At 44.5% G+C, this 26,900-nt stretch overlaps 1 protein-coding gene across 6 annotated transcripts in view; it reads right to left on the bottom strand.

Annotated features, from left to right (window-relative positions):
- Positions 1 to 26,900, bottom strand: part of KLF7 (KLF transcription factor 7) — a 112,359-nt gene that overhangs the window by 63,482 nt on the left and 21,977 nt on the right. For 5 of the 6 annotated variants that reach the window (XR_008733524.1, XR_008733523.1, XR_003561547.2 and 2 more), the window contains exon 2: positions 17,588 to 18,200. Coding sequence is in view for 3 of the 6 variants with exons in the window: in XM_055718305.1 (XP_055574280.1) it covers positions 17,588 to 18,200 (613 nt within the window). In the remaining 3 variants the exon portion in view is untranslated. Of the gene's footprint in view, positions 1 to 17,587; positions 18,201 to 18,316; positions 19,321 to 26,900 lie in introns of those variants that run through there. The other variant, XM_027810554.2, reaches the window with a different exon arrangement.

Raw genomic sequence — 26,900 nt, 5'->3', positions numbered from 1 at the left:
TGCTCTGTTCATATCTGCCTGTCTTCTAACGCAAACCAGTCTCTGCAAAGCAAAGTTTGCTATGGTGTAACATCTGTGGAGTCATTAACACCTTCTGATGAAGAATTCCAAGGTCTCATGCCTCCCCTTCTCTTATTCGGTGCACATGCATTTGTGTGCATGCAAATTTATAACCTCCCCCCAGAACAAATGCTCCAGTGCATCTATTCCTATATAAACTCCACGTCACTATTCCCCATGCAGTCAGCACCGTATAGATGCATTGGGAGAGGAAGGAGTTGAAATAAAATGCAGTCAAGAAATCAGTTTCACTACCAAGCTTCTAAGCTGGGAGTTACAAACAGAGAAGGGATTATTACTTATTTATTTGTTCTTACAATTGCTAAGAACGTGATCTTAAAAAACCCACCACTGACCAAAGTGAAGTTGCAGTCTGTATGACCTCTCTATGGAGTCACGTGAAACAATCACTTGGCCACAGCAGACCAATTTCTCAGTGCAGAAATGCAGATTTCTATATTTAGCATGCCTATTCAGCAAGTAAAGGAGTGAGATCTGATTATGGGAGACCTATGTATTTCAAGGTGACAAACTGGAGAGGCCAAAAGAGCAAGAAAAGTGAAAAGGGCAAGAGAACTGCAGCAAAATACATGGAAAAAAAGCTGTTCTCTGGTGAGTTTCTGTGGACTTATTGCATAGGCAGCTCTGCTGCACAGTGGTCATCCGCCCCAGGGAGAACAACAGAGTGGGCTGAGACGTTAACTGGAATTGAGCTATTTTGCTGGCCTCTGAGAAGTTTCTTTGGCTCAGTAGCTCAATTAAAGGATTCATTGGGGTGAAGCAATGAAGGGGGGGGAGCAGCCGGCAAGACTTCACCAAAATATCCATTTGTCCCTCAGTCCCTGAGTGCAGAAAGGCCAGCCTGGATGTCTCTGTTGTGTGCCACAGTCCACCATGGGAAAATGCCCAACAGGACAATGGACTGAGCCAGCAATAACACTACCCCACTTAGATTGTGCCTGCCTGGTCATCTCTGCTGACTTGCCTTTTGTTCTTTGAATAGGATTTCTTCGCGGGGGGGAGGGGGAGGGGGGGGGAGCAAGAAACTTCTTGTTAGCGAGCAAAGTGCTGGCGTCTTGTTTCTGGCTGGTTACTCAACTGTAATTCAAACACTGTCACCAGTGCTGGCCCAGATAACTGCAGTGCTCTCTCCCCCACCCAGTACTTGACATCCTACCTGGCACACTGCAACTGCTCTTCCCTTCCCAGGGAAAAGGGATTTCCCCAGCTCTGGTCATGTCTGTGATGGTGCACTGGCTTTGTCTGAACAGTTCATGCATTATTTTTAAAAGCTGTCAGTAAACAAGCCTCGATGGTAATTCAGTTTCCTCAGTTCTCTGACGCTCTCTAGTGCCTACCTTAGAGCGGAGACAGCAAGGCAGACAAAATGCCTCGCAGCACAAGTTTGCTACACACTGCAAACACAGATGACTGCTCAGCCAGATCTGGCAGGTACAGCCACTCTGAAGGATACTGTCACCTACAGAGCAGAAGGGTGAAGGAAAAACATCCGGGGCTTTCTGTGAAACTATTAGGACTGAAGCTGAGTTTGGCTTGTTAACATTTATCAAGAGCTTTGAAAATGTACAGTGCTATATATAAGTTATGAAAGACAGAAATGCCAAGCACAGGGATGCCACATATCTCAGTTACTTGCTGCAGGGGCTCCTCTCTCAAGTGTTCCTGGTCTGGCCTTGCACAGCCCTGAGCTGAGTTTTGTTTTCACATGCTTCTCCTCTGTGACCCAAGCCCCATTCCACAAAATGTCAGACAGTACCTCTTTGTGCTCCAGACAGCATGCTGGCATACAGTGCTCTGCATAGCACAAGATAAATGCAAAGGAGCACAGTGACCTTTAAAGCCATGTCAGCTGGCTCCTTGACCCAGAGACCTCAAAGAGGTTAGATATCCTGCCCTCCTGCAGCAACTCAAAACCACGAGAGGGCAGGAAGAGAGAGAGACCTTTGCATCTCTGCACATGCAGTCTAAGAACAATCTGCTTCTTTAATGGCTGCTTTCACCTTACCAGAAGATGAAATGCAAGTGTATCTTGCCAAGGTGCACATATGTAGGAAGGATGGGAATGGAGAAGCGGGGGAGGGTCCTCCTACCTCACTACTGGCAATGGGAGGGAGAAGGAATGGGAAGGACCCTTTCCATGTGCCAGGCTGCTCTTATGTTGTTGCAGAGGATTAGCAAGAATAAAAGGATCGATGGTGAAATCCTCCTCTACTGAAAGCAATGGCAATACTCCCACTCACTTTTACAGGGCCAGGATCTCCCCCTTTTTAACAAATTAATTATAAGCTTCAAAATCCAATTAAAAATAGGAACATCACGGAACTGTGCCACACTGACTTTTCAGGCTCTGATTCCTCAAAATTAATAACTGCGCTTAAAACTCATGCCTGTGAGCCACTCCCAAGAAGGAGCTTCTATTCCTTAAGTCACCTTTACTCAACACAAGGATCTGTGCGGTGCTTAAACAAATCCACAAATCCACATTTATACAAATGCACTGAACAGAGCAGCCAATGCACATCTGAAAAGAAGCCGATACCCAGATATGCAGCTGTTAAATACTCAGCTGTTTCAGTTCAGAACATGCTCCACACTGTGGGGCTGGTTCAGCTTTCACACATCCACAAACACACCTGGGAAGGGCAGGCAGCCAGTAATGCAGACATACATTCAAGCAGTGAATTATGCAATTCTCTGAGATAAGCACTAGCATTAAAACAATGCACCATTTCCTTATGACAAATCTTCTACAACCAACCCAGAGCAGTGGATTTCAGCTTTTTCTAATTTTTTCCCTGGGAGGTAGAGACTGCTACTTAGTGATTTCAAGCTTACTGACCACTTTGCAGTTTCCTGGAGCAACATGTGCATCAGACAGCTGTGCAGCACAGTAAAGGCGAGCTGTAGAGTGAAACAGTGGGTATGCAGGACCCAACATCCACACTGCGTACGTTTGCAGGGTGTTATTTCTGGCTAGCACTGCCTGGTCCTATGGCCTGAACCCATCCGTAAGTGAACTGTGCCAGCTGTGCACTTGCAGAGCACCTCCTGGGACAGGCCATCCCAAACCCAGTTTGCACTCTGGCCAGGCTGAACCAAAGCACAGTGAATGGGGCAGCCGGAATGCTCACCTCAGAAGGGGATGCTTGATCACCTGAAAACACTCACACAGACACATCCTTAGCTGCCTGCTGAGGATCCCAAGAAGCAGCCTGCGCATGTCGGCAAGCCCACAGTGCACTGTGCTGAAACTTACTGATCTAGAAGGACCTTATCATCAGACAGGTTAGTGGTACAAAAACATTATCAGCCCTTTAGGTACGATTTAGGGTTTCAGTCCATCATTACTGCGTACTTCCATGAAGCAGCCTCTTTTCATTGTGGCTCTGTCCTGCTGTCCATAGCTCATTTTAATCTTCTCATCTTCCTCGTGCGTATTTTCATACCCTGAGACTGGGATGCTTAGCGAATAGGCTCTCTGTTCTACTTCTGTTTATGGCACCTCACACAACCTAGCTCTGCTTCTAAAGTACCTCCAAAGCACACCTCAGTACAGTCTGGCCCTCCATCCTCTTTAATTCAGCCAGACTGGTCCAATCTGGTAACTGGAAGACAAAGACCTTTGCAGATTTATGGGAAATATGCAATAGTGAAGTTAGAATTTATGAGTCATAACAAAAAAACATCAGACTTTGGCAGCCCTTAAATCAGGTCACTATTCCTCTGGTGACCAAGTCAAATGCAAGACTCTAAATATTAGGCATCTAGTTACAAAAATAAACAAATTATTGCTATAGCTTTCTCTTGAAGGCCAAAAATTTATAATTTGAAAATATGGAAGAGCCGAGCACACAATCCCAGCAGTACTACTATGGTAAACACACAGCAGGTTCCGGGCAAAATGTGATTGATAGAGCTGAGCTGGTTCTGTGATGGAGACACCGCACTGGTCCTTGGGACTTCTCCCTCCATTTCCCAGCCTCGGGCAGCCTTGGCGAGTTTCATCTCATGCAACTTTAGATATCGAAAGCCATCATCTGAAAAAGCCACCTATGGCTCTTTTCAAGTTAATGGAGAGGCAAAGGCATGTGCTGTGTGACACATCAGACCCCAGCCAGAATAGAATCAGAGGTGAATTTCTCTCTTTTGATGGTACAGGAAGCGAAGCAGGCAGCTCAGCTGCAGGCAGCTGTTATCTTTGCTCTCCAGGCACAAAACAGAGAACATCAGGTTTTCTCTCCAACACATACTTGGATTGTAAACCCTATACAAGCCTTCACAATAAATACTCCCTCACAAAACACAGCAGCGGGGACGCTGTCTCTTCTCAAAATCCAGAGACCCCCTGTCCTTGCCATCTACATCCCACACACAGATACCCTCTAGGTCCAGGGGATATTTCTTTTGTACAAAGAGTAAGGCAGCGTTTGCTACAGGCATCTCACAGTGACCGCTTCGACAAGAGTGATTAGTAGAAAGACTAGCTTGCAGGACGCAGAGGCACATAACCAAGATCAGCTGAGGACACTGTCATGATCACAAAACTACAGCACACAATGGACGCTGGGCATATTATAGCTTTTATGTCTGCATTATTTATTACCAACCCCAAAGATTAAAAGGTCACGAGTCCAGTGTCCCATAGAAATAATGAGATTTTAAAGGAGAAAACAACAATGTTTAGAGATTTGCCTTCTGCTTTGTAGCTAACCTAGGGCCATGATTTTAAACTTCTCTTTGCAACCCTGCAGGCTAGAAATACTCATTATGAAATACAGGGAAAGGAGTTTGCTCGCTATTCCCTGGATTTCAAGAGCAGGGACTGTAAGAAGGAAACCCTCCAGATTTGGGGATGTGCAACGATAAGATCACAGAGCTGGCAATGCTGTGGGTTGAAATCCTGGCTCCATCAAAGTAATTGGGAAAATGCCCACTAAGGCTTCAATTTCACCCCGTATCTTTACAGAATTAAAAGTAAACAAAGATATTATGACTATCCAATCCACCTGTATCTTTTTCCTTACCCCTCTGCTGCACCCCATCTTAAATAACACACCACAAACATACATTGATTACAGTGCACTTAGTAAAATAATCAAGTAGTTTTAGCCCCTAGTCCTCCAATGAACTTCAGAGGAGAATCACTGTCAAAACCCTTGCTGATACCTCTCTGTGCTAAAACGTGGTGCAGTCATGCGACTTCTGTTGTCAGTATGACTGATTTAGCTAAAAATGCTTAAAGAAACTGAGGGGAAAACCCCCAATCCGGCCTGTATGCACATTTTGAAGGACATTTAAATAAGACATTTGTTGTACTACGTTTTAAGAGCTCCTTAATATCATGTTGCATAACTACAAGAAACTAGCATGCAAGAAGTGTCTTTAAGAAAACAACAGAAACACCCCCTTAAAAATCACCATGTGTTCTAATTCGCTGTGAATTGGTCACGTATAGTTTCAGGATCCCTCAAAAAAATGTTTTATGAAAGAAACATAAATAATTTCCTTCCTTTTTAAAATATGTGATTTAAAAACTATTCAAAATGAAACTAGTTTTAAAAGCCTCAATGTCTAAAAATATGCATTGAAAGACAGCTTTAGCTGTGCTTGCTCCAAAATTGGTGTTTCTGGAGAACCAGACAAACAGCAAATTACAACTGAAAAAGGAATGAAATGCAAGTTTTCTTGCCTGGATTTCTCCTATGAGGAAGCTCTGGGGGCCTGAGCTGTGCAAAGAAATGTGTGAAGACTCAAATAGTGCCACCGGCTTTTTGAGAGAGTGTTTTAATAACTTTCCTCACCACCTTTTCTGAGAAATCCTTTTGGGACTTGCTGTTCCCAGTCTGGTAACTGGCACCATGACGTCGCAGGGAGCAGTGGTGTCACTGTGGGATGACCCAAGGCATCCTTCAGATGCTGGTGCCCATGAGGATGTTGTCGGTGCTGCCAGAAGTTGTACAAAAATGCTAGGAGCCGGTGAGGTTTTTGGTGAGAAGCAGGCTCCCAGATCACCTTGCAGAGGAATGCCAGGCAGGCATTCGTATTTGCTTTGCAGTTTGTTACGGAAGTCCGCCACAGCACAATGGGACACCTAATGTGGAACATCACATTAACAGTATTTTATATTTATGTAGCACTCTCCATCTCCAAGGGTCCCTGAGAGCTTTACAAGCTATATACACAGCATACCAATGAAGCCGAGCCATAATTCTTTCAATTAGCTGAACATCAGCACGCAGCACATGGCACAACAGAAAATGATACTGGTCACTCCTCTCTTCCTATGGAAAGAGCGATGTGATATTTAATAGAAGCATGTTGTAGAAGAACATCGGGTTTTAAGGACTCCTGAAAAAATGACATCTAACCGGACAGGCCTCCTTAACACCCGTGCCTGTCCTCCCTCATTACATACACACGCTTCGTCAAATATGAGGCACAGAAGAGGAGCAGCCCAAGATCTGCTGCTTGTTAAATATCCTCACTTTCACACTAGATTCAGCAAGTTACCATCACATGGCTCGGGCAGCTGCTCTACCGGTGAGGTTACAGAAAAGCTAGGGAGCAGCTACAGCTCAGCGCACAACACCATCACCCTCTTTTTAAGATTAATAAGTTAGTTTTTTCAGCAAAAAGAAAGAACAGGATATTTAATACACACATCCTCTGGAGATCAATGCTAACATCTAAGCGTATGTGCACGCAACCCATCAACCAGTAAAACTAATTACAAAAATCAATTTCAGATAGTTTTCTGAGCCTATCATTCCTCAATATACTCCTAATTGATTTTTGTTGGCGAATAGAAAGCCTAATTATTATTTTTATTATTACAAAGGAATGCAAGGGAGGGCAGTGGTCAGTGCTTAAGTGGCTCACCAACGCTTTCTACCCAAAAAGAGAAAAAAGAAAAAAGGGTATTTTATTCACAGTTTTGCCACCTGCTGGAAAGATGGAAAAGCCTTTGAAAGGGTGACAAAGCACAAGAGAAAAGCTGGCAGGAGACAGTACAGGGCAGAAGAGGAATGTGACAGGATTGTGAAATACACAATGTGGGAAGGTTGTACCTATTTTTAGACGGGCAGGGATGATCAAGTGTAAAAGCAGTACATTTCCATGAACAATGTACAAATACAGCTCCTTTCATCCGAAAAGGTCAGCAGTGGCCTTATACAGAGATGGCTCTGATCATGTCTATATTAGAGATGGGGGAAAAGAGGTTAAGAACCAGACCCAGTGTCCAATCAGTCTTTCTACACAACCTCAAAGCCCCAGATTAGTCCCTAAGGGCCTTGCCAAAGCTTGTCTACCAAGCCAGCAGCAGTCTTCAGCATGTAGCCGTTCAGGACACAAAAAGAAATTAATTTTTGCAGCATTATCTTACATCTTACACACACACACACCCCTAACACACATCCACAAAGCCCACTTGCCTAGCTGAAAAGCAGAGAAAAGCGAAGCATGTAGCAACATGCAAAGAAATGGAAATTTTCCATTTCCTACTCTACTTAAGAGGACACATTTAACAAATACCCACTGCCATACATATTGAGCGCTGAAGTGGGGAGGAACGCCATGCTTTATCCCCCTAGGTCTGTGCAAGACTACTGTCGAGAATGATAAAGCCTTAGAAACGCTGCTCCCTTTTCCAACCCCTTCTCTGCAACTCCTCTCAGAAGGAAGCTCCTGGATGGCAAGGAGCAGGGCCAGGGGACAGACACCAGCACCAGCCTGGGCACCTAATCTGTGCTTCTGCGCCATTAATTACTAGCGTACCCTCTCCCAGCCCCAGGCCTTGGGGACAGCAGCAGAGCAGCAGGCCCAGGCGGGCACCCAGCAGCAACACCGGCAGCAGAACTACCCAATTAAGCCTTCAGAATAAGGGGGGTGGGGGTGGGGCAGGGTGGTAAAATAAAAAGAAAAAGCCCCAAAAAATAAGGATGGAGTTGCTTGGCAACAGGGGGGCAGAAGCAGCTGTGCAGCAGGGCGGGTTGGTACCCAGGCGGGCTGGCCCATTAGCACCCTGCATCTCATGCATTTAGTGCCGGGGTCTCCTAGTAACAGCCTGTGCATGCCGGGCTGTTGCACGCTTCCCCTCCTCTCCTCCTGCTTCTCCCCATCATGCAAGGCATTGCTGTTTGCCCTAATTACACATTCTCCACTGCTTCAAGCTGCCATTACTTCAGTCCCCAGAGGAGCAGCAAGAACTTTAAAAAAAATCTCCTCTAATAAGGGCTTTTAGTTTCAGATTCAGTGGAGCTCTGTGAGCTCAAAGATGCAAGGCAAGGTAGCAGCAAACGAAGGAACAGAAGAAAAAGGAAAAAAATTCAGCAGTTCACTGGGTCAGATTTTTCTAGGACCCCGAGATATATTTTTTGCCTTTGTTTTTATAAGATATCCCACAGGGTGAACAATGAAGACAGCCCTTTATGGGACGTGGCGCATATTTACATAATCCGGAGCAGCGTATCAAAGACATGCTCTTTGGACACCTGCACTTTAAGCCAAGAGTTTTTGAGAAATTCCAGGCAAAATATAAAGGCAAATACTCCAGGCAAAATATAAGACACATGTATCACAGACGAGAACCAACAACAAAAAAATAATTAAGAAGAACAGACATCCCCTTTTCCAAATGCTAACATTTAAAATGGTTTTGCTTTATGTTTTTGTTAATGAATGTGGGGGTTTGCTTATTCAAAGTATTACAGTGCGGATGTTTTTCACCATTTACATATCACTTTATTTTCTTCCTTTTGCCACTGAAAAATCAGAGAAAGATTACAAAAAAAAAACAATGATGCAGACTGGCAGAGACAGCACAAGGACAAAACACAAAGGGAAGATAACACACATTCCTCTCTGTTTTCCAGTTTTGTCAACAACAAAAAGAAGGACGGAAGACCCAGGATGCTTTCATTCATTCAGATATTGGATTGGATTTGGGAGTGGAGGCGGACGGGAAATCGTGTGCTGGGGCTTAAAATACAGTGGCAAGCTCTCCCAGTGAAGGCTGCCCTGGTGTCAGGGCAGGGCTACGTACACGGTGGCGGGCATGTGATGTTTCTGAGGGAGATCCCATCCTTCCCATTGCTTTCTCCCCGTCCTGGGGCTGGAGGCGGCAGGCTGTGCTCAGCAGAGCAGGAGCTCCTTGCTTCACGCTGAGCAGGGCTCTGTAAAAAGCTCTTGGCAACACTGCTGGGCAAACCTTGGTGAACCAAGCAGCCTGGTCTCTAGAGCACAAGGCAGCGAGTAAAGACAATTAATTTTACTGGCTAGGAAGTTTCCTCATCGGGATTTTGAAAAAGGCACATACGATTATCCATCCTTAGCTCTAAGGGAGGTATAAGCACCCGGCTGGAAACCACCCAGGTCATTCATGCTGCCAGATGAGTGTAACTACAAAAGGACACAAATGTATTATGACATTACGTTGCTGGGTGACCCTGCATCTTCAGGGAGAAATTTTAAAAAATAAAGAGGTTTTTTGGATGAAACACATTTCCCAACACATATTCAAAGCCAAAGCAAGCCCAGGAAAAGAATCACTTTCAGGGTTCTGTGGGGTTTGCACAGAATTAATAATAAAATTCTGTCACCTGTGCCACACATATGAAAGTCAGTTTACAACAGACTATAGCTTAGTCCGTTCAAGTTAATTTTTATCGAGAAATTCAGAGATAGAAGTCTCCTACTAAAAAACTATTTTCCATTACACAGGCCAAGTTTTTAGGTAAACTTGTAACACTGAAGGCAGCACTTTTCTCCCGGCCCCTCCCAAACACGCATGCCACATTCTCCTAAAACACAAGTATTTTTCCTCCAACTTCTAAAATAACAAACAGTAATCACGCTGGAAAAAGATCAAACGTGGAAAAATTCACTCTGAAGAAGGAAAAGCTTTGCAAAGTTACAGGTGACCAACAAGAAGACGCCCAAATGGAAGTTTATGCAAAATTAACCGTAATACATTTCCATGCAGTTACATATTGAACACAAGTACGTGCAGATGTGCATGCCTGTATTTTTGTAACATCCATTTCCAAGAACTAATACAAGCTTCTAGTGCACTAATGATCGCTTATGGTCATCATAAAAAACTAGAATGACATTGCGAAATTGTCTAAGTAATCTGTTAAGTTCTCTCTGTCAGTGGTAAGAGTCCAGACGTAACGGGAGGAAGGCATAAATCCCTGCTAAGCCTCTGAATGTGCACTGCCATACAGTGAGGACACCTTTCTTTCAGAACTCAGCTGGGGATCAGCTTTTATCTCGAAACACATGCTTGTCATCATTACCTTAGGTAACACGCCTGCAAATGTTTTTTCAGTGTTCAGCTTTTGCAGCCCCAGTTTTCAGTCTTGGGTCTTGAAGGCCAGACATCTTTAGGAGCAAATCTGCCTACCACAGCATTTGGGTGCCTATCTGCAAATGGAGACTGTGGGATTGCAAACTGGCCTGCAATGTTTTAAAGGTTTTAATTCTTTTAAACCTTCTGATCATGTATAAAGCTGACCAATGGAAAGATTTTGGTTCTGCAGTGACACTAAGGTTTTGGTCACTCTCAGAGACCTGTTGATAAAGCAAGTCCCACGCAGTATTTCGTCCTCCCCTTTCTGAAATGGCTGCAGTGGTCTTTGAAACTGCCCTCACTTGACATCCCTGTCTTTCATTCATTTCACTCTACTGCAGCACATCACCATTCAACACTTGACATGTGGTAACCAACTGGCTTTTGAGAGCGGTGTTAGAAGTTTTCTGAAGACACAAATACACTTTCTCAAAAGTGACAATTTCGTTCATTAAATCTACCCTGCACTCTCTGCATCATAAGCTTGCCCTTTAGCTATCTTTAAGTAATTTTTTTCAGCCATTATTCCTAGTGCTAATGCAGGCCTGGCTGTCCTCCTACCCACAGGTGGTCTGTACGATACAGCGGGCACCATGACATAGGCGGTTTTATTCGGGACCCTGCTGCCCTTGACAGAAGCATGGATGCCTCTGCTGTATTTAGGTCTGCTTCCACGAAGCCTTGCAGTTCATCTGCTCCTGCTTGCAAGTTGCTGCTGGTAGTATGTAGGTGTGTGGGACCATGTCTGCATGGGGTGTGAAAGGTAGGCTCTGGATTAGGAGCGGCCCATCCAGGCTGCTGCCTGCTCACCCAGGTGTGACCCAGACTCAGATGCCCACACTGCTTAGGAAGAGCCTGACCCAGCACCTGCTTTTGAGAGGAGAGGTAGCACACTTGGCTTTTCCTTCACAGAGCACTTCAGCTCTCCCAGTCCGCTCAGACCCACCCCATCCAGCAAGCCCACCTTAGCCTAAAACAGCGTATCTGAGCACACATCTCTGTCAGGCCTGGTGTGACCTCAAATATTTCAGAAGTGCCAGTGCTTTCAAAAAATGGACAAGAAAATCACAGCTTCTCGCCATCAACCTGCCAGTTGGATCCAGCATGGGACAGCAGCAACACAAAGGGAAATTGGCAGAAGACAAGTTGAAGGGTTTTAATTTGAGTCTTTCTCTGTGACCCCCATCATTTTCCCCCTTGCCAGGTAACTTATGGGGGCTCAGGGGTGGACGGGTATAAAGAAAACACCAGATGACAAACCAGAGGTGGCTCCTCCGTGCCTTACTGAGGCAGCCTGCCACAACACTTAGAGGTGCCTGCACTCTCCCTCCTGCAGCTGCTGAACAGACAGCAAACATCACTTTGTAGGTTTCGCTTGTGCCAAAACTCATCTCACATGGCAAACAAACAAACAAACAATACCTATTTACATTTTCAAACCCAAACAGTAAGACTGTCCTGTGCTATTGATTTGGCAAATGGTGGAGCAGAAACATGGGACTGAGAATTCAGGTATTGGCAACTAAGCAATGGATGAACACCACATTTAAAACTGGTGTTTTAAATGGCAGAGGCTGCTTTTGGCAGGGCCTGTCCTCCTGCCACCTGGGAGGTTCACGAAGCTTATTTCCTCAGCCTAAGCTCTTGCTGTAATAATGAAGTGAGGCTCTGGCCCTCCACATTGAAATCACAACACTCCCCTCCAAACTTGCAAAATGGCTAAAAGGCTTCAAAACCAGACAATTTTAAAGAGCTCATGATCAGGCTGGGCTTATTTTAATCAGCTTTGATAAACTCTTGTTATGCTTTTACCCATAAAATTTCAAAAAATCCCAGCCCCACCCACAACAAAACGTATCTTTCCAATTTAGCAACGCAACTGTACCCCAAAACAAATCCAGCCCGGAATGAAGGTCTTCCTCACACCCCCCTCCTCCCTCAATTCCCTTGTTCTTGTTTCCAGTGGCAAATCCACCCATTGCTACAGCTGCTGCCGTGGGAGCTTCAGCATCCTCTATGTCCTTCTGTGTCTCCTTGCTGGGCTGCAGCCCTGCACACTGGGGACTTGCTATGAAGCCATGGGTCTCTGTACAAAAAATATTGGGTTTTGGCTGTCATTTCTCTTACGCTATCTATACTGTTCTCCCAAATTCTTTCCCCTAAGTCATTATACAAAATCTTGCATCCTGCAGAATTGGTACTGTGCTTGGCTATTTGATTTTTCTTTCTCTTCACTGACTTTCTGTTCACAGGTGCTATCACACTAATACAATAAAGCAACGTAGCTTCACATTCATGTGGTATCACTGACACAGATAGTCTTTATTTTTTCTACTATTCCTTTTTATTATTATTATTATTATTATTTATCTATCATCCAGCTTACTCTCCTCAGTTTGGTCTTTTCCAATCATTTCCAAATTCTGGACATTGCCTCTTCTATCTCCAACACTTTGGGAATGCTCCTCTCTGTTGTTTTAAATTCCATCTCAAAACCCTTCCTGTTCATTAATGCTCTTTCTAATCTCTTGTGTCTCTCATCTTTTTCTTGCAAATGTAGTGATTTGTTTTTCTGCAGGGTGGATTTGTTTGTTTTAGTTACTCTCACCCAGCACTTTGGATCAAAGAACTATGTAATTTAAAACAAGATGTCCTGACTGTGAAATAAATATGTGCTATCTTAAGATCACATGTAGATTCGTAACATCAATTTACATGGGTATTTCCCACTTGTTTAGACTTTAGAAACCCAAAGATGTGAGGTGCCGTCCTGCTGTTTCTCAGGCTTGAGCTTAGGTTGTATCAGATCCTGGTTTTAGATGGATGAAGAAAAGAACTCATAAAATGCAAACCCCAGCAGAACCCTCTATAGGTCATTTGTTATCACTATCTGAATCTTCAGGATTTCCTGGTCAGTTTATCTGTGATGCTTACCTCTGGCCAGAAAGCTGCCCATGCCAAGCATGCCCTCCCCTATACTGCAAGGAAGGCTGATGTGAATGGTTTTGTCAGGAGGTAGAAATCTCCTCCAGAGGTCTTTGATCTGGGAGACACAGCCATGCCCCATGACTAATCTTTCCACAGGTCACAGGCCAGCCGACCCTTAGACTTATCCAGACACTTGCCAGCGATATCCCGTTTTCTAATTTAGGAAGTACTGATGACTATACATGGATTTTGGCTCATTCAAATGCCTTCCCTCTTCATTCTCCATTACACTGGCAATTCACCTCCATGCATGTGTGAAGGCTGGAGGAAAATTTCTGTCTCGCAAAAGATACAAAATGTCATTGTTTGCACTGATGTCTGCTCCATGAATAACTGTGAGAGAATGTGCTAAGGTTGGATTACCGTGCCAGTCCTGGTGGCTCCTTCTTTAGATGTTTTTACCTCATCCTCACATTGGCAGCACGGTCTTTCCAAACCTACAGCTCACCTTTTCCTCCTGTTTACAGGCCCAGCTGCTATTTCTCCCCTGAGTGGCTTCTTTACTGCCCTCTGACAGTCAGTCCCACCACTGCTCTTGGCAACTTTACACACCCTTCGCTTTAGATGCTCCAGCTTACTTTGAGCTCAGTCAAATACTTTCATTTCCCTTTCCATCCAGACAATGTTTTTCCCTTTCCCTTCCTGATTAAATTCTCTCCCACACAGATGATTGTTTTTCCCTCTCCAAAGGTCATCCAGAAAGTGGTTTCATAACCAGTTCAACCACTGGTGGGCCTTAAAACGCTGTCCTCATTCTCTTGTGAATGAGATGCAGGAAAATAATGTGGGGGACGGGGATGCACCAAGGGCAAGGTGGGATTTGAGTGTCTCTGGGCTACCCAGCAAAGTAAAGTGCTAAGAGAAGATCATCTCCAGTCTAAAAAGCTGCTGTCAGTCTGTATTGCCTCCAGCCCAGCCTGGCTCATCATGCAGCAGCGAAGAACACCAGCCAGCATCTGTCTGGTCAGTCTTACATAGGAACAAAAGGAATGCAACCTCCTTCCGCCGCCTTGCACCCGCCAGCTCCCCAGCCCATGGTTTTCTTGTTTTCATGCACTGCAGTAAATCCCTTTGATCCAGCAAGCGGACTTCGCACGTGCAAGCTGGGTGACCAGCCTGCATCTGCCTCCCTGCCTGTGAACGCCACACTGAGAGCTCTGTGTCTGTCAGGGCACTCACACCTTTCTACACAGAGCCCACGCTGGCAGACTGCTCTTGCATGACATACTAACAAACTACCAGCCAAAGGAAAATATCTCACAATCATTTCAGACCCTCTGGCTCAGTCCCTGACTAAGCCAAGTGGCTACTATCCATTGGCACTGCTGGATGCATTTGCAACCCACAGCACACTCAGCTCAGGCGTGAAAAAAACAAAGCACCGATGGAGGAGAAGGGTCCTTGTCCCTAGCCCTGAAGGTGTGCATGGGAAAGGATGCAGCCCTGCCATTTATAATTCAGTCCCAAATTTCCATAGCTATTCCGCTCTGTCCCTCTCTTCTACCAGGGAAACCCCACTGCAGAGGTCAGCATGAACAGATTTAATGTCTTGATTGTACCAGCTCTGATTTAAGGCATCCAGTGGTCAGTGTTTTTTTAATGGAACAGAGCACTTAAACAGGACGAAGAGCTCTGAATGACTCTGTGCTTTGGACTCAACTAAGCTAGTTAGGTAAGCCCATCACACCCCTCCCCACGATCCGCTCAGACTGCTCCCAAGATGTAAATATTCAAAGCTGTTTACACAATCTGCTTTCTACAGAGATAAATGGGAGCCAGGTGCCTACCTGCTCCAGGTTCTGCACCAAAGATGTATTTTAACAACAAGGCTACATCCAGTCCTCATCGCAAAATGCAGACATGCTTTCTACACAGCCGTGCACAGCTAGGACATGGTCAGGCGCAAGGTGGTTATATTGCTGCAGAGACAGGACAGCTCCTCACCCAGGTTTGTATTCGTTCTTATCCTTTGTCTTCCTAACAACCGAAGCTATCTGCTGAGGACTTGGTGGACGAAAACAGGAACACTCCCATACACTAGTAAATAGTTTAGGGGCTGGTGAAACCACTGACAGTTTAACTGGCAAGATCAGAGGAGTAGCTGAACCCGGTAGGTAACGTGCTGGGAGCGGGAGGTGCGGGCAATGCACCCAGGCAGCTGCAGCCTCACCATCTGATACAGGTCTTCCCCATCTGCCAGCAAAGGTGGACTTGTCTTTCTCACCCTGTTGAGCACTGCTGTGGATGGGCAGACACATACACATCAATGGCACTAGGTACAGTCTAAGGCTATTCAACAAAGTATCACAGGGCCAGGGAGAAATGTTTCTCATCACGTATTAACAGTAAAACATAAGGTTTCACACATTGATGTTACTGAGGGGAAAGGTTTTCACCTCAAGATTCCAAAATTCAACCAGACCTAAGGCTGGGTTCAAAAGCATGCAAAATGTTGCAATGTTTTGACTCCAAAGTGTAGCGGTGTTGAAAGAGTAGTGGGATTTGCAAGTTCTCTCAGGACTCCTGGTCCACATCCCCACCTACCGGGTGAAAAAGCCAGAAAAACTCCACAGGTTCACCCTTCCTAGGTGATTGCGTCACGCCCCTGGCTAACATCAGGAAAAGCTGTGTAAGACCCACCACTTCCAGCTCGAGGAGGAATGCAGGGGTCACATCCGAACAGGTAAGACCACCGCGTCAATGACTCTCATGCTCTGTATTTGTGCCTTCATGGGAGCCCTGTCACCTGCTGGAAGGCCTTGGCTGGGATGTCCCCCGGACAGCCCCGGAGGGGGCCAGCCTCACAGCAGCACTGCAAGAAGCCTCCTGACCATGTTGTTGCAGATTTTAAAATGACTGCACTACTTTAACTGGCTTTCAAATCACTGGATCACAAGTGAGGTCACTCCTGGTAAGGTGGCTATTCCCAGTAAAAGCACTAGAAAGCCCATATAAAAAGATCAAAACCAATGCCTTTTATGTCTTAATATGATTTATACTTCAGACTGTGTAACTTTTACAGGGCTGCCTAGTATTTGATGGATGCAGCGCTCTTAACAACCCACATATTTGTTTGATTTACTGCGCTGGTCCAACGTGTTATTTTCTACCTTGCAAGAACAACCTCGCTTCTAGGAATCTGCCTGCATGATAAGATCATGAATTAAATGTACAGTTATCGTAAGAGACCACACATTTTACAGTAAAATTGAGAAAACTGATTACAGCAATCCTTCTGGAAACAAGAATAATCACATGATAAGACAGTGCTAATGGGAATTTATCATCTCTCATCACATGTGAAGCTTAGAACAAAGCAGCAACGCACACAAACTGCACGGCTATTACTGCCAATGAATACCAACTGAAAAGCTATTGGGGACAATGAAGAAATGACAGGAGAGCGGGGATCCTGAACAGCCCAACCTAAGCCAATTCGGTATGCTTCAAGAAGCTTATACAGCAGAGCTTACATGCAACATGAGTAAATACTACCCAAAACAACAGCCTGACATCTTTCCATACTTCCTACTCCTTCTCTACCTGCACTATTCCTTTCAAACTCCGTGTCATTCTTTCATTTGTTCTCACTGCATTTTATCACCAGAGAAGTCCAAGATCGTAAGTATCTCAAGGGTACGTGCATCTCAGTACCTACACGTCTGGATGTACACACATGCTCCCTCATGCACACATTACTCCTAAACCACATATCTCAGATCTGAAATACATTTTTATCTTTCCCCTATACAAAAGGCAACAAAAACCTACCCACGCTATTTTCTATTTGAAGCAATTAACACTTGACTAAAATTAACATTTTAAAAGTTGTCTTGGGGAAATGAGTGCCGAAAACCCAAACTGGCATGCCCACAGTTTTAACATGCATGATACATCCACATCGCTTAGATATTCTAAAATTACTTTGCATCAAGCCCCACAAGACGTACGAAAACCCAACAGGTTAATGGTAGACAGTGAACTCTGTTCTGTTGAATAATGGGTACATTTGCTGGCCTACCATATTTTTCCACAGCCCTGTTTCATAGACAGAAGCTTGGACTTTCAGAAGAGATTATTTTTTTTTCTTTTCTAAATGAGAATAAAAGGAGATGGTTACAGTTAGGTGGCGGAGGACAAGATGAAAGAAGCATCCTACGTAAGTACCTGTATGAGTCCTCTGGTGAGCCTTTAAGTGGGAGCTCTTTGTATAAACCTTCCGGCACCCATTAAATTGACAGCGATGAACCCTCTTCTTGTTTTCTGGGGATGCGTCTGCCCCTGTACCTCCTTGTTCACTGTCACTTTGCCCGCTTTTTATCGTCCCCGCGGTTGCTGTTGCTACACCCACTTTCACGGAGCCGAGTGAAGTTTTCTTGGCCACCAGTTTCAACGTCACCGTGCCATCCACCGATGAGAGAGTCTGTGAGGTTTTTACAAGGTGGCGGCTGAGCTCCGGAGAGGAAGGGGGCGTTAATGAGGTTACTGCATTGAGTTGGGCCTGGTTGACAGCTGTGTAGCCTTCTGTGGAAGAGCTGGTAGACTGCAAGCTGAGGCATGTCTCAGACAGCAGCTTGTCCCGTGAGAGGATAATGTCCATGTTGGCACTTTTGTCACACGTACTTGTCTCCACTGGTAGAAGGATGGGATCCAGTCGTCGGATATTGTCCTCTGCATCTGAGCCTGAGGAGGCATGAAGGAAGCAGTCCAAATCCTCACCAAAGGTCTCAGAGATCTTCCGTGGTTCAGTCTGAAGGTATCGCTCCAACTCCAGGCATGTCTGCAGGAGGGGAAGGGAGAAGGGAGGGAGAGAAACTACTGTTAGAAAGAGATTACAGCATAGCTCCCACCTAGGGCAGGAGAACAACGTGGTCCAGAGCCATTCAGAGACATTACCCATGCATGCCAGCACCTTCTCATGAAATTGTCACATTTTGGGAGACATGAGGATTTGGCACTTGTTTGATGCTCCTCCAAGACACAGTATGGGAATATCCACAAACAGTAGGAGAAATTATGGTAGAAGTCAAGATACAACAGAAAGCATCTACTACATTTTCAAGAAAGTCTGTACATTGCCCCATGGATACCAGGGCCTTCCCAATTTTAAGTGTAACCTGGCCAGCAGTCACTTCCATATGAAACTATCCTAATGGCCCCACTGCCTGGCCACATACAAATAAAGTCACCTCTCCAAAGAACTGCTTCCTATTCCTTCGCAAACACTAAATTTCACTCCAAATTTAACTCAGTGTAGTTGGCTGGGGCCGTCTGTTCCTAAAACGGCACAATTCTGAAGCGTAGCATTTTAAGATAGGAGATAGAGAACTTCCAGTGACACCACAGCTTTTTTAAAGGGCCCGAGAGAAGGAAAGATGTGACAGAAAAAACGGACCTACTGCCAGTTTTAGAGGGTTTTTGGCACTCTGGTCAAATGTGGCTTCCAAACGAGACACGAGACTTGCACACAAACACACGCACATGCACCTTATTAAAAAGTAGGTGAAGTTCCAGTCAAAGAGGCTGCCACATAAAAACGTGTTCCTGCATCTCCACAGCAGTGATCATCGGCATGAGGATGGGGTGAACCTCCTACTTGAATGTACCTTATTATGAGGTGCCCTGAGTTAGCCCCAATAAAGCCTCCAGGCACCGACACGCTGCCCAGTGTTCTCCATAACCAACATTATAAACTTTTATTGTTTATAGAAAACCATTTGCTGTAGTTTCAGGAGCTTTTAATGGAGTTTATTAGTGCTATTTTTCATTTCTTGCTGCCTGAAAGGCTAGCTGGTTTAATATCACCACTGTGATTTTACAGGACTTGAAGAAAGAGACATTCTAATACTTTTTAGAAACCTCTAAAAAACACTCCTCAGAGAACCCTTCTAGAGATATTAAGAAAGGGATTTTAGACAAAAGCCTATGGGAGCTGGTGACCCAACTACATCTCAACCTGGAGAGTCCAGTACTTGATCAAGAAACAAAAGTTTTCTATGACTGCGGGAGAGACAGAGACTCCTGCCTTCTGGGTACAAAGATCCCATCTACAGGACTGTAAAGAGGCCCAACTCACAGCTCTCCAAGAGCTGCCAGGTAATGCAAGACAACACTTTCAATGCATCCAGGAAGCAGCACTGCTGGTTGCAGATACAACATGGTGGGATGAGTTCCAGAATTCACAACAGAATTTGCCAGACAGTCATCTGTTGTTTCTTTTTAAAATAACAGTTGATTATAGACCTGAGCTGTAGAGGTGGACTTGAACAAAAAGCAATAGAATGGCAATATATGCAAGTGAGATGTGCTATACTTTAGCATGTGCGTTATTTTCAGAGGGATGACACTGTCTATACGATGTGTCTGTACACAGGCCTGAAGGTGGGACACTTATTGGTTAGTACTTGCCTTAAGCAACCCTTGTTTTCTTTTTAAAGTGCATTTCTGGGGCCGTGAGGAATGGCTTTAGCTGGGGTGGATTCTAGACGAAACCTAACAAGTTTGGGGAGCAGCTTTCCAACATGCCCTACAGTCTTTCAGGAATAACCCCCACCACCAGGAGAGGCGGTGCTTTTGAATTCCCCACATCATGTAATTTGGGCTTTCTGGTCCACTTAGCATTCACCCAGTGGGGCAGAAAGAGGTTTAGGGGCCTAACAAATACAAGGCTTCCAAAGGAAAGAGGCAAGCATAATCACAAATTGGGGGTGGAAGGCAGGGGGGGGGCAGGGGGTGAGAGAGACAGGGACTCAAGGCCATTAAATCTGATGACAGTGACATGAAATTTCAATTGTTGTGGGATCAGAAAGCTGTGTGCCGGCTCCAGGCTGCCCGTGGAGGGGAGGAGAGTGGAGCAGGAGGTGCTGCTCCTTTAAGGCATCACTACCCCACAACAACAATAGTGGGCCTGACAGTTTTTTCCAGCTTCACCATTAATTTTCCATAAAAAGCAGTTTCTCGATGAGCCCTTTTCAGGCAAAGCCTGATGCTTCAGAAACCTGTAATTATTCCTGGCTCCCCCCTCCCGCAGCCATTGCACCTGTGCCATTTCAAGACACCAGCTGGTCATGTCTTGCCTTCTGCCTCTGAAATCCAAAACCAGTGGATCAAGCCCATCTCCCCATAGAGGGGGGAAAAAAACAACTCAAAGAAACAATATAATACAGTCCCTCCCTCCCACCCCCCCTCAGCCTCTCCACAAAGTCAATAGGGGAGAAAAGCCTAGCAACGCCAGCCAGAAAAGCCCTCCACCTAATCTGCATGGCAGACAAAGCCTGGCGAGGGGTTTCGGCTGCAGCCCTTCCTCTACCCCCCGCCAGGGCCCTACCTGCTGCTGCATTTGCCAGAGCAGGCAATTGCCGGCAGAAACAAAGCGTCTTCCCCCATATGTACGTCCCGGCTCCTGCCAAGTACCTTACGCGACCTTCCCTTCTCCTGGCCCAAATCATCCAGGGAGCGGTGAGGCAGGGTTTTGAAACCAGCCTGCTTTCTTCACTCCTGCCCTGGCAAGACAATTTTTAGGTCAGCTAAGCCCTTCGTCTTGAGCTCTGACCTGGAGAAACCAGTCAGGTTGAGACCACTAAGGTCCCCACTCCAGGCCAGTGGACCATCAGGAGGGGCATGAGAGTTCTTCTGATCTCCATTTCCACAAAGTTATTTGCTAGCAAGCGCATCAAAACTACCAATGTTTTGTGCGAGCAGCAGGATATTGACCGCTATCCACAGGCATACGAACCCAAACTGTTGGATTCAGATGATGGTGAACTCCTGCAGATCTCCGACTTCCACTGCCAGCCTGGTAGGAAAATGGTCCAAGGATACTTAAAACAGGAGCAAACTGCTATTGTCATGCTTTTGTCATAGTTCTGTTGGATGTCCAGCTTCTCCTTAACCACTCACGCATGAGGGGGGAGACTCTGTGTAATGGATGTAATACATGTCACATGTGACATTAAGTTTTGATTCTTCTTTGTTTGCTACATTGCAGGCAACTTGGTGGGTATTAAACTTTCTTCCCCAGTGCCTGTAGGATTTACAGCAATAAAGACTTCAAAAACTGCAATGGGAAGAAGACAACGGCCCCCTTCAGGAACATGAGAAGATCCATAAGTGCTGTTTGCTGTCAAGCCGGTTTCACAGGCTAAGGATAAAAAGTGACCCACTACTTCAACCCATCTGCCCCCATTAACAAGGGTCATTCTCCTTGCACCTTGTGCCTCAATTTAGCCAGTTAAAAGAAATGATGATTCATGGCTGACAAATAATAGGATGTGACTTTGCGAGACCCCACATACTTGCAGAAAGCCAGCTAGAAAAGGATGGCAGTCTGGCATGTGGACAATGTCCACAAGGCCTCAGTCTAATTTTACAATTTTGGATACAATTGCAAAAAGGCGTACTTTCCCAGCAGCAACACATTTCCACCACCTGCAAGAAACTATGTGTGTTTCCTGCCTACACGGCGGTAACTCAACACCCCTTTGCTCCCCACATTATACTACCATCTCAGTCCTCTGAGGCACATACAGCAGCAGAATACATGTAAACTGCACACCACGACACTTCCATGCGCAGCACCAGATCCTTCAGACAGCAGAAGACAGCCACTGTAGTGCTGTCCTATGCCTGGTAAGGACCTACTTCTTGTCCTTTCAAAGTCTGCAGTAGCACTGATGCAGGGAAATTCAGTGTTCAGTATGTCTGTCAATTCAGAAAAGTATGACCTCTAATCTACCTTATTCTTACCTCTGGAGCACATCTAAAGCCCATCTAGTGAAAGTAAAGATTATTTACCAAACACATTGAGTATGCTCACCGCTATGAAATATAAAGCAGGAGAAACCCAGTGTGTGCCTCCGATAGTAGAGATGTGATACATGTGTACCATTTTCAGCAGAGCTTAGCACTCACCTAATTCTGCAGCCAGCAGAAATCAAGACAGTGCTGCTACTAAATGCAACAAGAAGACAAAACCCTCTTGCAGGTACTTGGTTTGGCTCAGAGAGCCTAAGTTTCAGGCTGCTTGCCAGCTGTTGAGGTTAAAGTGCAACGCAGAATGTTCAAAATCCAGATACAAAGGAGCTGGAGTCACCACTCAGGATGCTGATGTTTGACTCCACTCTCCCCCAAGAGCAACCAGCAGGAAGGCTCTAACTGGGACCACCACTGCCATCAATGTGCCAAGCCTCAAGGAAGTGCAGGTACCTGATGTCTCTGTCTCCCCTTTAGAGAATGATGGGGGAAAGATATGCCCGTAGGCCAGAGGCCTCTGCCGGGACACAAGTTTGGCATCTGGGTTCAGGTTCAGACAGCTCTGGTAAACCTAATTCCAACTGATGACCTAACACGAACTCTCAGTTCCCGGCATATAAACGTAAACTTGCTCCAATGAACTGCAAAGAACTGGTCTTGATCGGCAGCCACATTATGTATCAGGATTTGATCCATACGTACAGGCTCTTGAAAAATCACAGATCACTTCAGAAGCACCTGCCTATGCTGTGAAGTCTTTACAGCACTCAGACTCCTGGGCATTTTGCACAGCTGAAGACTATGTGGCAACATCAAAATTCTGCCAAAGATAAAACAAAGCCCAAATACTTAAAATTATTCAAGGACAGAAAGTCAGGGAAGACACCTTATCAACATGTTCACTAGGTTTCTCTGTTTTATTGATGCTGAGGTATTTTGTAACATCTTGATTTGGATTTTTCTAGCAGATCATGGGAAGTTCTTATCTGGAAGTGCTAGTTACTTCTAAGTGCCATTTCACTGCAGATATAATTGGACATCAAGCACCGATCTTGGAAGTTATCCAAAACCTAATTAAGTTAGATCAGGCTGTGACAGAGAATGAAAATGTTGAATGTGGTTGACAAGCAGGTCTGATCTACTAGTTTACAGTACTTGTAAGGACTCTCTTTGCAGCATAATTTATATGAGCAAAGTGGAATTATACATGCAATAGTGAAGGTCAAATTCCAGCCTCCATCATGACCCCATTGCTTTCCACTGTCATGTAAAAAAGGAGCCTCATCTTTAAATTAAGACTGCAAAGGAAGAGAAAGCATCACCAACCTGAAGGCAACCCAAAACACTAATTCTAAGGTCAGTGCCACCACAGTTCACTCAAGCTCACAGCAAACAGTGGCACCAGGTCCAGCACACGGCATCAGTATTTCATTCTTCAGCAGAACAGCGAAAGCTTTGAGCTACAGTGGCAGTTGCATTGCTGATGCCAGAGGTAGATATTGAACTGGGTATTGTGGGGCAGCCCTGAGGAGGAATAAGAGATTCAAAACTCACCTGCCCTCCCTGAAATGCCATGCTATTTTTGTCCTTAACTCTAAAACAAGGTTTGAAAGACGCATCTTCTTTCCACTGCAAAAAGCCTTCATTACTTCCTGAACAACAACAAAACCCAATACTCTTGCCCATCTATTCCAAGACTGTCATCTGTTCCCACCCAGCTGCCAAAACCTCCAGCTTTTCCTCTTGGCAGCCTCTGTTGGGCAGTTGCTAGTTGTCAAAAAGCTGTAGCACATCAGAAGCTTAGCATTTGGGACAGCATAAAATAAACAGAATTTTAGTATTAAAATAAGTAGTTTTGCAAAATACACTTGGGAAAATGTGAAAACCACAGTCTGAAATGAATGAATAGTAAGAAAAAGTTTCAGGCAATAGCTAATAATTTCTATTGCAAAAGATTTAAGACAAAACTCTTAGTCATGTGCCAGCACACCTCACTATGTATTACATAGTTCACGGGGAAAAAAAAAGACAGCTAAAACCACTTTTCAGGTACAAGATGATGACACTTAACGACAGCTAACTCGTGGTAAAAATCTGCATGCATGTTCCTAATCTCTTGTATATGTGAAGCAAATCAAGTTAACTATATACTCAACAAACAGGCTTTTGCCAAAAGCAAAAAGCAGCACACAGATAGTCAGCAAAGACAATCTGATAGGCAAAGACTTGTTTTCCTGTGGTAACTTCACCATACGCCTGAGCTGCCAGGCTAGTCCACTCCAACACTGGCTGGATGGGCCTCACCAGCCCCCAGAGTCTACAATGGACAGCTCTATTAACGCTTAAGTATGCTACACAGGACTCAAGCCCCTGTTAGCAAATTTCTTCAATATAATAATGGCCTGTGCCCATTTTCCCCCTTGGTCTCAGCCCAAAGAATGAACTTTCCAGGAAATGTATTTAGCCAAACCAGCCCATTCACTGTTATTCATGCACAACAGCACTCTCAATGAACACTCTCCCACCATGACCCAGATGGCCTTCTCCCTGGATGTTCTCCACAGCATTTTTCTTCAGAGCATAAATGGTGCTGAAATCAGAAGCCTCAACCACATTCAGAAAAGATACATTTTAAGGTAAAAAAATTCAACTGATTTACTTACGACAGAATCACTACCTTCATATAAACACAAGCCATTTTCCTGTTGCTCTGGGGCATGATGCAACCAGGGTTATCAAAGATTTTAATCAGCCCCTAAAGCTCAAAGGATCAAAACCAATTTTGTCATAAATTTTCACCAGCAGAAATAGGTGGTAAAACTAACGTTTCAAACAGAAAGTGTCTGAACCCATAACTCCAAGGAGTTAAAAATCAAGGAGTCAAAAATCAAGATTTGCTCCCAAACTTAGTGATAATGAAATATATCTTATCTACCAAATATTCTTTTAAATGGACAAGTTAAATCTGTTCACTAAAAATCTGTGGTATTTGGGCTCTAAGCATACAGAATTTCAGTGCACTGGTTGTGAGATATTGAACAAAGGACTGCAGCTAAGCGTGGCTGAATTTGATAGGCATCTAGATTAAAAAAAAAAAAAAAAAAGGATGAAAGAAATCTGCAAACACTGAACCAGGGCTTTGGAGGGCTTTTGTTGTTTTTTGACTGTTTAATAAAGATAGAAAAAATATCTGCAACCAGCCACAACAACAAAAAATAGCATCAATGTCAGCAAAGGATTAAGGATAGCCAAATCAAGAATTCAAAAGTGCAGGCAGCCCATTGTGCTAGTATGAAAATATGATAAAACCCATGTGTGCTTGCGCACCAGCACTTGCCCTGCATGCTGCCATGAGTCCAGACGGCAAGTAGCCATGTAATTTGAGAAATGATATATAGGTAACCTAAGTGTGTTTCAAAATCTTTCTGAAGAGATAATTTATTTATATAACAACCTTGAATGGCTTTGAATGAGCTGGCCAGTGGCCCTCACTGCAAACTTTTCTCCAAACTCCATGAAGTGTGTATTTCACGTGTTGCTGTCTGGTTTGGAACCAGCTTTAATTTAGCATCATAAATAGAAAAAGGCACAATTAGCTCCTTGAATTGCCAGTCGTAGCTCCCACTGAAATCAAAGGATCAGGTTCAAAGCATGCCCCAGAGTGTGGTAAACTTCTCACAGGAAATGGATATGCAAGAGCAAATGCTGATGGCTGTGGAATGTACAAAGCAGAGCAATATTTTAGGTCTCGATCCTCAATTAAGATTCATCCTTACAAAGTATTGCAGTGGGGTTACACAGCAGAATTGGGTTCCTTGTAATTACTCTGAATAGGATCATGAATGAAAAAATGTACTCTTTGGAGATGTTTCATTAACATCCAGCAACAGCTTAACATTTCCTCCTTAGCATCCGACAACACAAACGTACACACCAGTTGTGTTCGTGCACTCTCAGGCAACAGCACATTCATAAGCACAATTCTTCACAATTAGCTTATTAAATCAAACCTGGAGAAGTGATCAATACACTCAACATACGGTATGTTTCATAAGAGTCCTGGGTTGTGAGTCATCTCTTCTGCTCTGACCTAAAAACATATTAAACAAGAGGATGCATAACACTGAATTCCTAACCCAAAACCATACAATTCCTCATCTCGATTTTGTGCTATCAACATTTTTTGCACTGGGACGACTGTATCTACCCTGTACATGATGCCCATTCATTATCACATCTCGTGGCTCAAAAAGCCTTTTGTGTGTTCCCTTTTGTATTATTTTTGGCTGTGGGGAGGAAGAGGTGGGGACCTGTCTGGGAAACAGGAAGCAGGAGGAAGGAGGGGAATGTGTTGTAGAACAAGGGCAGAACAAAAAAGAATATAAAAGCATTTATAACATTTCTAAATTATAATAAACATATAGGACCAAAGTGCACCTCCAGCCACGCAGGGAGCAGTAGGCTGTTTGGCTGAAGTTTAAACTTTAACGTGACCTGTCCAAGCACATTTACAAAAAGCCATTTGCTGCTTTTTTCTTCTTCTTTTTTTTTTTTAAATAATTTGGGCAATTTGTTATCTTACAAGAGCAAGAAGATGCATCTGCTACTGTGATAAATATGCCAGTCTGGGCAAGGAAAAGAAAAGACAAGATGAGTTTCACCATTGCACTCAGAAAAAAAAACCTCAGACTAAAAACAAAGTGATGGGAAGCACAACCAGATTCTCAGC

This window comes from Falco cherrug, chromosome 8 (genome assembly GCF_023634085.1).
Source record: "Falco cherrug isolate bFalChe1 chromosome 8, bFalChe1.pri, whole genome shotgun sequence".
Lineage (NCBI taxonomy): Eukaryota > Metazoa > Chordata > Aves > Falconiformes > Falconidae > Falco > Falco cherrug.
This window is presented reverse-complemented; position numbering and strand designations above follow the sequence as displayed.